General features: G+C 43.7%; 1 protein-coding gene across 3 annotated transcripts in view; it reads left to right on the top strand.

Annotated features, from left to right (window-relative positions):
- The window catches only part of TBC1D30 (TBC1 domain family member 30), a 78,933-nt gene that overhangs the window by 56,930 nt on the left and 9,346 nt on the right, over positions 1 to 12,657 (top strand). For all 3 annotated transcript variants that reach the window (XM_032420462.1, XM_032420463.1, XM_032420464.1), the window contains 3 exons: positions 2,209 to 2,314; positions 10,491 to 10,603; positions 12,095 to 12,234. In XM_032420462.1, the coding sequence (XP_032276353.1) occupies positions 2,209 to 2,314; positions 10,491 to 10,603; positions 12,095 to 12,234 (359 nt within the window). The remainder of the gene's footprint in view (positions 1 to 2,208; positions 2,315 to 10,490; positions 10,604 to 12,094; positions 12,235 to 12,657) is intronic.

Genomic DNA, 12,657 nt, shown 5'->3' with positions numbered 1-12,657 from the left:
TCCAGAGTCATGCGCTCTACCACTGACTGAGCCAGCCAGGTGCCCCTAGAATCTGCACTTTTAGTAATGTGAATCTACTGATACTAAACAGGTATTGTTTATGAAGTTCAGGGGATATAGGAATCACACTGGTGGGACTTTAAATGTTTCAGCGTCTTTGCTCACTACACTTCTATGTGTTTTGAGCATGCCACTTGTTACGCGAAAGAAAGGGCAGCCAGCACAGGTCACCCAAGAGCCTACAGTGCCATCGTTATGTCAGGCAGCTTAAACACATGATCTCATTCGGTTCTCCGCATAACCCTGGGAAGTAGGCAGGATTCTTCTCCTGCCTTTCCCAGTGCGAAAGCTACCCCAGGAGGGTGAATTGACTAGCTCATGGTCACATAGCTCATTAGTCGCAGAGCTTGGGACTTAATCCTAGCTCTTTCTGACTCCAGTGTCTGTATCCCTCCCCCACAAACTTTCCACTGGAAAAATCATGAACAACAGATCCGTGGGACCTCTCTGTTCCCCTTACTCCTGCAACTTGGCATTTCTTCTTCTCACACTACGGGTGCTTTGGGAATATGTAAGCTGGGGCCTCTCGGCGCACCTTCCCTGGCGTCTCTCCTGTATCCTTTCTCCTCTGACGCTCTGCGTTGCCTTGCTCCCTCACATGGCATCCTGGCCCAGCGAGGTGTTTCCTCCCTGGTCTCCCCGTCATACCCTACACTTGCCACGGGACCTCCAGCCAACCTTGCCGAGGGCACATCTGTTCCCACACTCCCTGGGAAGTGCCTTTCAGTGACTCTTGCCCCGAAGAGGCTCAGCAGGCACGTGCCCTCTGCTGTCTGCAGCTCTGTACCCTCCCTCTTGCCGTCGCCCTCTGGCCATGCGGGCCTCCTGGCCACCTTTGTTTGCACGGAGCTCCATGCAGGACCTGGAAAGGGCCTGCCGTCTCCTGCATCCACGTCTTTGGAAAGTTTTTTCTTCCTTTGTCAGCCTGGAGAATATTTTTCAGAACTCATCTGAAGCATTATTTCCCTTCCTCACCCTTCAGGGTAAACTTAACCACTTTTTCAATTATGCCCACATGCCACTCTGTAGTTTTGTAATAACACTTCAACAGTCTATTTCATTTAATGGCAGTGGGGTTGAAGAGCACTCCAGAAACTGAAGTTTTTCCATCATCATGTTTCTTTTGGATGGCCCCATGGAAATTCCCTGACATTACTGTATGTCAAAGTGTATGTCTTATGGTTGGTGGGTGTAATTATCCTACTGTACAAAGAACTTTGTAATAGAGAATACAAACACACAGTACTTTTGCTTTATTTTCAAATACATATTTATTTACTTATTTGTTTGTTTTTCTGTGTCAGAAGGGTTGTTTTATTAAAGCACGGGGACAGGACCCGTGGGTGGGAAGAGCTGCCCACGGTGCTCTTTGCTTTAGACTATTCCTTTTTTTCCCCTTCTAGACGAAGGATGAAAGTCTAACCTGCCTTATAGGTTGCCAGGTGACAGATTTCTTTATTTACATGTAGAACCAAATGCAAGAAGCAGGGTGTAATTTCCAGCTGGCTTCGGTGCCCGGAGAAGAACTGAAACATTTCTGTCTGTGAAAGCATCCTGTGAATGATGAAATAGGCAGAAAAGTTCTTGTTCTTGTATTTCTCATCTTTCACCTCTATGGTTTGGTTTCAGTCTATCAATGATATCACCATTTTGCAGATGAAGAGCCCCAGATTCCCTACAGGGGGTAATTGTTCTTCAGTACCCAGTTTTGTTAATTGTTAGTTCTGATCGGTGGTGGGCATTCTGAGATGTAGACTGTGTCACAGGAAAATAATAAAGATGCCACAGGTGGGGCTGTGAGGCTGGTGAGCAGATAGGAAAGATAGGAACTCACCCTATAATAAGTACCTCTAAGCTGCCTTTGGTGTTTTTTTGCAGACTGTGTACCAGGATTGTGATTTTTAAAAAAAATCAGCAAAAATGGGTTTATTTGGGAATAGCAGAGAATTGCAAGCCAGGACATGCAAACTATGACCAAGCCATAGGCAAGTGCCTAGGATTGTGATTTTTGTTGATTGCTAACTTGATTTTTGTTGATTGCTAACTTTGATGGCAAGAGGTGACACATCCTTTTGCACCTGCAATATATACCTGATAAACAGCATGGGGGCCCTAAACATTTTCTTCTTCTGTCCTTTCTTTACCTAGGCAGATAGAATGCTGTGAGACAGCAGATGAATTCTATAGCACCATGGGGCGCCTTACCCAGGAGATGCTAGAGAATGACCTTCTGGAAAGCCACGAACTCATGCAGGTGAGTGGGCAGCATGGCCCCACCTCAGGGAACCTGGGGAAATATGTTTGGCCAGCCCTCAGATTTAGTTTTTCACTTGACCACGAGTCTATATATAATTTGATCAGAATCTATCTATGTCACAAGAGGAAGGAAGAAATGAATAATGGATATTTGTTATGCTTCCATTCAAGCTGTGTTGCTTAAAAGTCTAACCTCCAAAAAAATCCCCAAAACTTCCGAATCTGATTTTTTTTAGATTTATTTATTTCTTTGAGAGAAAGAGAGAGAGTGTGTGTGAGCAGGGGGAGGGGCAGAGGGAGAGAATCCTCAAACAGACTCCCCACTGAGCAGAGAGCCTGCCATGATGGGGGACTTGATCGCAGGACCCTGAGGTCATGACCTGAGCTGAAATCAAGAGTCAGATGCTCAGCTGACTGAGCAACTCAGGCACCCCTGAATCTGATTTTTAACCTTTTAAAGGGAGACTTGTGGGGCAACATAAATATTTTGGGGGAGAAATTGAGGATAAAAAGGAGCTTATTCTTTTAATTTAATTTATTTATTTGAGAGAGAGAGAATGAGAGAGAGAGGGGAGGGTCAGAGGGAGAAGCAGACTCCCTGCCGAACAGGGAGCCCGATGTGGGGACTCGATCCTGGGACTTCAGGATCATGACCTGAACCGAAGGCAGTCGCTTAACCAACTGAGCCACCCAGGCGCCCAAAAGGAGATTATTCTAATCAGCATTTTGGTTTGTTTTACCCATACTTTCTACTCCTGTTATTGTGTATTTTTTTTAAAGATTTTATTTATTTATTTGAGAGGTGGAGAGAGCGAGCGCGGTGGGGTGGGGGTGTGGTGTAGAGGGAGCGGGGAGCAGGGAGCAGGGAGCCCGGCGTAGGGCTCGATCCCAGGACACTGGGATCTATGTACTAGTAATAAGTTTTAATGTGAAAGAGTTGAAGGGTTTTGTTATTTTCTGACATGTTATTATATCTCAGTATCGCATTCACAAAGGCATTAAAATTGATAGTATAGAAAAGACAGCAAATTTGTTAACATTGTCTCTTCTGTTAGGTTCTGTAATATAATTTTACCCTTATTTTCCTCTGATGCTCCTGACTCCTTTGCTGGTTGTTCCCCTTGCCCACTGTGGGTCTTGTCCAACACTGTCCTTGGGCCTTGTTTCCTTCTTTCTCTGTGGTTTCTCTCTCCTTTATATGGGTTTCAGTTTTTACCCTGATGTTGGGTTCCATGCGTGAGATCATGTTTGGGTGCCGGGCCCAGTCAACAGATTGGAAAACAAAGACTCAGACCCACCCTGACTTAGGGCGTGAGAAGCGGGGAGTTTCTATTCCTCTGTTCGTTTCCTGGCATCTCCGGCTTCTTGTCGGAATCCCTGATTTTTAGCAGACAGCTACCTGACTCATTGAGAATGTTGACCACCCGATAGAACTTCCCTAAGCATTTGTGTTTTTTATTTCAACTTTTCTTTGCATTCTCATCTCTTCTTCCTTCTTTCCTGTCTCAGAGGAGGAAGGGGTCTGTGTGACGCTGACGTCGATGCTCTGATCCCGACTCTTCTCACATATCCCGGGGCCATTGCTGCATCATCGCTCATTCTCTCTCAGAGTGAGGTACCTTTTATTGAACAGGGCTCTGGGTGCGAGGTCCATGCTTGGCATTTTCCACGTATGGGGTCTTCTATGTCCTGCAGAACTGCCTGAATCGTATGCCCAAGGCAGGACTTTGGGATACCGTCCCTTCTTCCTCACTCATGAAACTTCAGTGGCTACCTCCACATACTGCCTACAAAATGAAGCATGGATTTCTCAGCTTAGCATCCAGTGCTCTTGACTGTCTGGCGTTAACCTATCTTTTCAGCCATGGCTGCTCCGTTTTGTACCCTTGACTTATTCTAGTCAGGTCAAGCTGTCTTCCGTGCTCCCAGAAATCCCTGGGAATATGCCTCCTCTGTCCCTGTGACCCCTCTGCTCAGTCTTTCCCTTCTACCTCCACATGTTCAAGGCCTGCCTCCTCCTGAAGAGTTCCAGTTCAGATGCCATCTCCTTTGTGGAACATTCTCTGAGAGTCTCAACGAAAATCATCTCCCATTTCTCTGAAGCACCATGGCATTTTCCTTATACCTCTCTCATGAGCATTTATCACATTCTACCTTTTTTTTTTTTTTTTAAAGATTTTATTTATTTATTTGACAGAGAGAGACAAAGCGAGAGAGGGAACACAAGCAGGGGGAGAGGGAGAAGAAGCAGGCTTCCGGCTGAGCAGGGAGCCCGATGCGGGGCTCGATCCCAGGACCCCGGGATCATGACCTGAGCCGAAGGCAGACGCTTAACGACTGAGCCACCCAGGTGCCCCCATCACATTCTACCTTAATCGAAGACCATCTTATTTCCTTAGTGATATTTTTAAGCTCCTTGAGGACAGGGACTATGGTTTGCTTATAAACACTTAGCACTTTGCCTTTTACCAGAGCTGCTCAATAAATTTATTACTTTTCATTAAGCAAATACCTGTTGAGAGTCTGCGATTAGTTTCCTGCCTTCTCTCTTTCAATAAATGTTTGCTGAATTAAATAACACTCACAGATGGTGGCCCTCCTTCTAGATTCTCTCTGCTCTAATACAATTGGCATTTTGCTGCCAGAGTGATCGTCCACACTGCTTGGGTCATTTCGTGGTTCTTCGTAACGCCTTCAATGATTTCTTGTTATTAACTGCAGTAAATAAAATGCTTCAGCCTAGTTTTCTAGGCCCTATATTAACTTCTCCAAATATTTTTGAGCATTTCTATCTGTCAGAAGACTTCCTTGAGGAAGATAATGATTGGTTTTACCTTCAAGGATGGCGTTGGTCAGGCTCTGTGTGTATGTGTGTGGGGGTGCCTGCACACGTGAGATCGTGTGTGTGTGTGTGTGTGGTGCCTGCACACGTGAGATTGTGTGTGGGTGTGTGTGTGGTGCCTGCACACGTGAGATCGTGTGTGTGTGTGGTGCCTGCACACGTGAGATTGTGTGTGTGTGTGTGTGTGTATGCCTGCACACATGAGATCGTGTGTGTGTGTGTGTGTGTGTGGGGTGCCTGCACACGTGAGATTGTGTGTGGGTGTGTGGTGCCTGCACACGTGAGATCATGTGTGTGTGTGTGTGGTGCCTGCACACGTGAGATCATGTGTGTGTGTGTGTGTGTGGTGCCTGCACACGTGAGGTCGTGTGTGTGTGTGTGTGTGTGTGGGTGCCTGCACATGTGAGGTCGTGTGTGTGTGTGGTGCCTGCACACGTGAGGTGTGTGTGTGTGTGAGAGGCAGTGGCGCAGAGCAGGAAGGGGATTCACGGTTGAGGGAGTGGCACGAGCAAAGGCACAGCCAGTGGAAAACTTTGCGGTGTGTGAAGGAAACTACAAGGAGCTTGGTATTCGGGGTGGGTATGGAAGACCACAACCCGTGGTAAGGATTGGACTTGCCCTTTTAGGTCAGTGGTTGTGAAATCGTGCTTGCTGGAATTCTAGGGATTCTGTGGAGCCTTTGGAAAGGGAAAAAGGAAGACCTGAACGGTCCTAAGGAGAGAAGGAAAGTGGTCCGAGTTGTGGCTTCTGTCAGATGCAGGCAGGGGCAGCTCTGTGAAGGGTGGACCTGAAGGGGTCAAGTCTGATAGCAGGAGCCCGTGAGAGGCAGTGATGGGTAGAAACAAGCATGGAGCAGAGATGATACTTAGATGGCGAAGTCGATAGGTCTTGGCCATGGAAAATGGATACAGGGTGAGGGAGAAAGAAATGGGGAGACAAAGGCAACCGACAAGCCTCTGGCTTAGGAAGGCGAGCAGAAGGGTATGGGGGGAGGAAGACTCCATTCTGGCTGCCCTGTGCCTTACCTATGCAAGGTGTTCCCACTACTTCGGGCCGGAACCTTCTGCGCTGGTCAGAGCTCTCTTCCCACCCGGCCATCTGTGCTCGTGCCTGGGCTTGTGGGCCCCTCTGACACTCTCTCTGTGCAAAGCTATGTGCCCACCTGGGCCCCGCTCACTCCCTTCTCTCCCCCACCCCCACCCCCACACAGCGTCTCTTGTCTCTCCTCTCAGCCCTCACCAACGAGGCCGCCTCGGTGTTCCTTCAGCACGTAAGAGTTTCAACAACTGACTCGATGCTAATTAGAGATGATTTTACATTTGTTGGTATTTTTAAAAATATGTTAATCTTATTTCTCTAATGAAGTGGTAAGTTCCTTAATGATAGGGGCCTCATTTTACTCTGTATCCTCGTAACACCTACAGTACTGTTAAGAATACACCTGGTTGCTTAGTGAATACACAGATTCATAGAACACTGGAACTCGAGGCAGTGGTTCTCAAACTTGACTGTGTATGAGAAACCTCTCAGGAGTATGTTAGAATGCAGACATTTAGCCCATGGGTGATTCTGATGCAGATGGTTTTTAAACAACACTTAGGGAAACAGTGGTTTATTTTTTTTATTTTTAAATTTTTAAAAAGATTTTATTTATTTATTAGAGAGAGAGAGATCACGAGCAGGGGGGAGGGGTAGAGGGAGAAGCAGACTCCCTACTGAGCAGGGACCAGGATGTGGGACTCGATCCCAGGACACTGGGATCATGACCTGAGCCGAAGGCAAATGCTTAACCGACTGAGCCACCCAGGCACCTGGAAGCAGTGGTTTAAAAGAGGCTTAAAGGGGCACCTGGCTGGCTCAGTCGGTTAAGCATCTGCCTTGGGCTCAGGTCATGATCTCCGGGTCCTGGGATGGAGCCCTGCATCGTGGTGGGCTCCCTGCTCAGTGGGGAGCCTGCTTCTCCCTCTGCCCCTCCCCCAGCTCTTGCTCTCTCTCTCTCTCAAATAAATAAATAAAATCTTTAAAGAAAAATAAAAGGAGCTTAAAGATCAACTAACCTGATCCTCTCACTTGACAGAGAGTGAGCGTGTGGCCAGTTCCTTAGGTTGTCTGGCAGTGGACCCAGGACCGGGAGCCAAGTCCTCCACTCCCGGCCTGCTACTTTTTCCCTACCACCCAGCATACCGCTTCCACCTTATTCAAAACATGTCTTTCTCAAGGCTGAAGTCCCCTTTAGAAAAATAAAGCAACATTTTATTTCGCTTAAAAGTTGCCAGAACAAAGGAGAGATATGTTGACATACTCCATCTTTGTCCTATAAAAATGTCTAATCTTAGGAATTAGGAGAAAAGAGAACGACCTCATTCCCCTGCTTTAGGAGAATCCTAGAGGGAAGAATGCAGGCTGTGGTTTGATTGATTAGATGCCGTTTTAGTGGCTTTTCTTCTGCTGAGGAAAACATCTGGGTGGAGATGAACTGAGCCTAATTTTGTACAACTTATGTTTTCATGTTTTTTTCTAATGCATGTCAGTCATGAAAAAAGAAATAGAATTTTTTTCCAGCAGTATCTAAATATAAGTGTCTATTTAAATGTACCTTGGTAGTTGGGATCGTAAATTGACTTGTTAGTTTTCCTTGGCATCATAGGGTGTTACAGAGAGAAATGGTGAATGTCATTTCAAGGCACCCTCTTTCCTGTATTCACTCTTTTAAAAAAAATGAATTCAGTGGCTGGGATCCAATTCTGGTGGACCATAAATCCGTCAGCAAACCTGAAATGGCTCCAGATGAAAAATGTGGACTGTGTGTAAGGTCTTTATTTTCGACCTGAAGATGTGGAAGGAGTCTCCCTGGTGGTCTTCCCCAGTTCTTTCAGTTCTCAGTGCCACACACAAAATAATCTGCTGGGTTTTTTTCCTTCTGTAAATCACATCGCTTTTTAAAAAAAAATTTTTTTTTATTAGCAATGGCTGGTTTTTAAAAATTGATAGTGTCTGGAAAAGAGATTGGGAGGATGCCGGTGAAATCGTGTACGTGGATTTCCGTAAGACGTTTGACAAAGTCTCTCATGACTTCCTTGAGGGCAACAGAGAGAAAAATTAGGTGCTGTTGTTAGACGGGTCTGTGGGTGCTTGGGAAAACCTACGCCAAAGTGCTTGTCAGTAATGATTGTTACCTGGGGGGGGGAGGGGAGTGCTCTGGTGCCATGATGTAGGATCTGCCCTTGGACTGTTCACTTTTTTCTTTTTTTTAAAGATTTATTTATTTATTTGAGAGAGAGAAAGTGAGAAAGCACGAGAGTGAGAGAGAGGTGGGGGAAGGGGCAGAAAGAGAGGGAGAGAGAGAATTCCAAACAAACTCCCTGTGAGCACGGAGTCTGACACAGGGCTTGATCCCAGGACCTTGCGATCATGACCTGAGCTGAAACCAAGAGTCGGACACTCAACCAACTGAGCCACCCAGGCGCCCCTGGACTGTTCACTTTTTTCCATCAGTGATGGCGTGGAAATTACAAGGATGTGGATGCTTGTCCAATAGAAGGATCATGTTTGATTAATTAGTGCTGTCAAAAATTGTAACCGTCTGCTCTGCAAAATAATGTGTGCCCGTAACTGGAAGTGTTTAAGTGGTGCCTTTGTGACCATCTGTTGGAGATGCTCTAGAGGGAATTTCTGCTGCAGAAGGAGGTAGAACTAAATTATGTTTACATTCCTTTCTAGACCTAGGATTCTATTAGTGTACCATATTTGGCTCTAAGGTGATTCGTAACATATCTTCCTTGGAATCTGTTGTAAATCTCTGATTTATGAAGGTGGGAACCTACAGCTTCTCGGGTACTCTGAGGACTGTGGTGATGTGTGATGTACATTCTTGGCATAAACTTGCCTTCAGATGTGAGACCTTCAAATAAGTGAGTGAATATATGCGAAGAAGTACTATAAACACATTTGTTTCAGGAGCACTGATTTCTTCTCTGAATGACTAACTGAAAGTAAAGGATAGAGGAAAAAAGACCAAAAATAGAGAATGAAAGCACCAGTGGGGCCAGTTTTCTTTTTGGTCAGGTGTCTGAAGCTTGAAGGAGCTTTCTAGGAGCCCGAGCCAGTTACCCTGGGGCAGCATGGGATGAAGTAGGGGCAGGATGGACTTCTCATTCCTTTCTTGCCGGCTTCCTTCATGAGGCTGGACAAGGGAATATTTTGATAACTTTTTATAAAACTGGCAAAAATAAAACACAAGTGAGTCTTTCAGCTGGTTACCCTACTGTCTTCAGTGAGACATCTTACTTCATCTATAAGGAGTTTTGAAATTCCTAGCATTGATAATTTCATCTTTTAAATTTGAATCCAAATGGTATGGGTTTCTTTTTTTAAATTATTGAGGTATAGTTGACATATAACATTGTTAGTTTTAGGTTAATGGCTTCCTGGGAGAAATGAAACTGATTAATATACATTTTCTGGTGAATAAGTACTTGAAGGATTGAAGAAATATGTTTGGAGCAATTAAATTTTAATAAAATTAAGAGAGCAAACAGGATTACTTTCCTCTTGCTGATAGAGTGATATATAATTTTGAAATTCTGGAGGAAGCACAGGTGCTTTTCCCATTTTTATTTATAGATTTTTAACAGCCTATGCTTTACACCCTGTCACTTTTTTCTTGTTTTTTTTTCTTTAAAAATAACAGCTAACAATTTTCACCTAGAACTCATTCACAGACATTTGAAAAGGTGGTATCTTTGGAGAAAGCATGCAGCTGATCACAAAGCCATCCACTAGACTTAATTTTGTCCAGAAAGTTGACATTAAATGTCTATAAAAATCATCAAACAAAGCTTTGAAAAATAAGCACTGCATATGAAGATCATTGATGGGTACTTTGTTAAAGAAGTAATAGGGGGCACCTGGGTGGCTCAGTTGGTTAAGCATCGGACTCTTGATCTCAGCTCGGGTCTTGATCTCAGGGTCGTGAGTTCAGGCCCTCATGAAAAAAAAAAAGAAGTAATAGGAGCTTGTGAAGTTCTAAATTAACCCATCTGTCACTTGGGCCCAGAGGAAGTCAGACTGCCCCATCTGCCACCCATGTGCACCACTTGGAATGCCCAGTCACAGCTGGATTGATTTGAGAACTCAGCATTGCGTTTATCAGTACTCTTTTGTCTTTCTCTAAAGCAGGTGAAAAGCATTGAGGTAGAATCTCTCCACCTGCTGTGTAAGGAGCAGAATCTACCTCTTCACATCCAAATCATAAAACTTTGTTTTTCCAGGATTGATAAGAGTTGTTTAAGGCCACCGTTTCAGACTTGGCATTTTTGGTTTTGTTTTTCAGACTGTTTATTCTATGGCTCCATTCCCTTTCCCACAATTGGCAGAGTTGAGGGAAAAATATACCTACAACATTACACCATTCCCAGCCACAGTTAAACCCACCTCAGTTTCTGGGTAAGGTCTTTTTCCCCCCCGCCCTTTTCTTGTTTTCATGATGGAAGACTTAGTACTTTAATGTGTTATTGTAACTTCCTATTTGTTAAACCCCAGATATATATTTTCAAAGTATTTTGGTACTTAAAATCTGAATGTCTCTTTCCCAAAGGTTTTGCTTGAAATTCAAGAGAGAGACTTTTAAAACTACTTTCCAAAAAAGATTGGAACATAAACTAAAGGAATATTTAGAAACTTATTTAAAAATATCAAACATTAAACATTTTAATAATTAAAATAGTGTAGAACTATTAAAGAGCTACTTTAAAATGTAAAGACTGAAATTGACAAATATATAGAAATTTAGTGTTTGAAAACTTAGCATATCAAATCAAAAGTGAAAAGTACATTTAAATGGAAAAAAAATGAAATAATAAAATTAGCAGAAAATGTGAAAGAATATCTTTAGTTCTTTGGAACTGGGAAGGCCTTAACTGATTCAAAAACACTAGGGAAAAAGTTAAGTACTTTAAAAATAATTTTCTGCATGACTGAAAACAACAAAACAAAACCTCCATAAGCAGGCACAAAAACATTTGTGAAAAAATATTTGTAATCGATATCTCTCATATATAAAGTTCCTAGATAGCAATAAGAAAATGACCACCCCATTGAAAAATGATGAGAGAATGGGAATAGGTAGTTTACAAAGGAGGCAACATCACTTGTATTAAGAGAAATGTAGCTTAAAACTAGATTGAGACTCTGTGTTTTTATCTGTCAGATTGATAAGAATTGAAAAGGTTGATGTGCACTCTGTTGATCAGGCTATAGGGAAACACTTGCACATTGCTGGTTGGAGGTTAATTATTACAAGATTTGTGGCAGGCAGTTTGGCAGTGTTTCCCCATATTACTAGTACATATATCCTTTGACCCAGCAATTCTACCTTTATGACTTATCCCACAAATATATTTGTACACCTGCAAAACACAGTACGTATGAGGTTATTTATGGCAGCATTGCTTATGATAGTAAGCATGGGAGTGGAAACCACTCAGGTGTGCATTGTTAGTGGCCTGGTTCCATAACGTGGGCTACATGCATACAATATAGTGCAGTGATAAAAACAAGATGAGGAAGCTCTGTGTGTGAATATGGAGAGATTTTTAGGTAAATAGATGTGAGGTGCAAAAGAGTGTATGTAGTATGCTAATATTTATTCGAAAAGAGGAGAAAAATAAGATGGTATAGTTATATTTGCTTACTTAATGCATAATGAAACTGAAGAATACATCAGAAATTAGTAACAAGGGTCACCTTTGGGAATTAGGTGGCGGGGGCCGAAGTTGGACAGGGAGAGGAGGGAGACTTTTTATATGTAAGTTATATGTATACTTATATATAAAAGTTATGTATATGTCATTTAAACCATGCGACTGTATCATTTATTTTTGAAAAACACCACTATTTTCTTTGCATACTTTCTTTTCTTCTTTTATGTTTTCCAAGACGACATGGTAAGGTCAGAGACAGTGATGAGGAGAACGACCCAGACGATGAAGATGCTATCGCTAATGCAGTGGGGTGTCTTGGGCCTTTCAGTGGGCTCCTGGCACCTGAACTGCAGAAGTACCAAAAGCAAATTAAAGGTAAAGAGGCGGCTTTCTGTGTCGGTGATCCTAATGTACTGGTTCATTGTAGCAAAGGTGTTATTATTGTGTCTGATAAATGCCTGCTGTTTCCTGGCCTGATTACCAGTACTAAAGGTCTTTATTAAAGTGTCTTCTGTGTTACGTTATCTTTTCTTTTAGAAGATTGATTGATTGATTTATTTTTGAGAGAGTGCGCACAGGTGCGCATGCCCCACGCACGTGGGGGAGGGGCGGAAAGAGAATCCTCAAGCCGACTCCCTGCTGAGCATGGAGCCTGAGGCAGGGCTCGATCTCGTGACCCTGAGATCACCCACTGAGCCCAAGCCCAGAGTTGGTCCCTTAACTGTCTGAGCCACCCAGGCGCCCCTACTTTATCATTTAGTAGGATCTCTCTGTTCGGTGTTGCATACATCATACCTA

Source organism: Phoca vitulina, unplaced genomic scaffold (genome assembly GCF_004348235.1).
Source record: "Phoca vitulina isolate PV1807 unplaced genomic scaffold, GSC_HSeal_1.0 scaffold23, whole genome shotgun sequence".
In the NCBI taxonomy this organism is placed as follows: Eukaryota; Metazoa; Chordata; class Mammalia; order Carnivora; family Phocidae; genus Phoca; species Phoca vitulina.
This window is presented reverse-complemented; position numbering and strand designations above follow the sequence as displayed.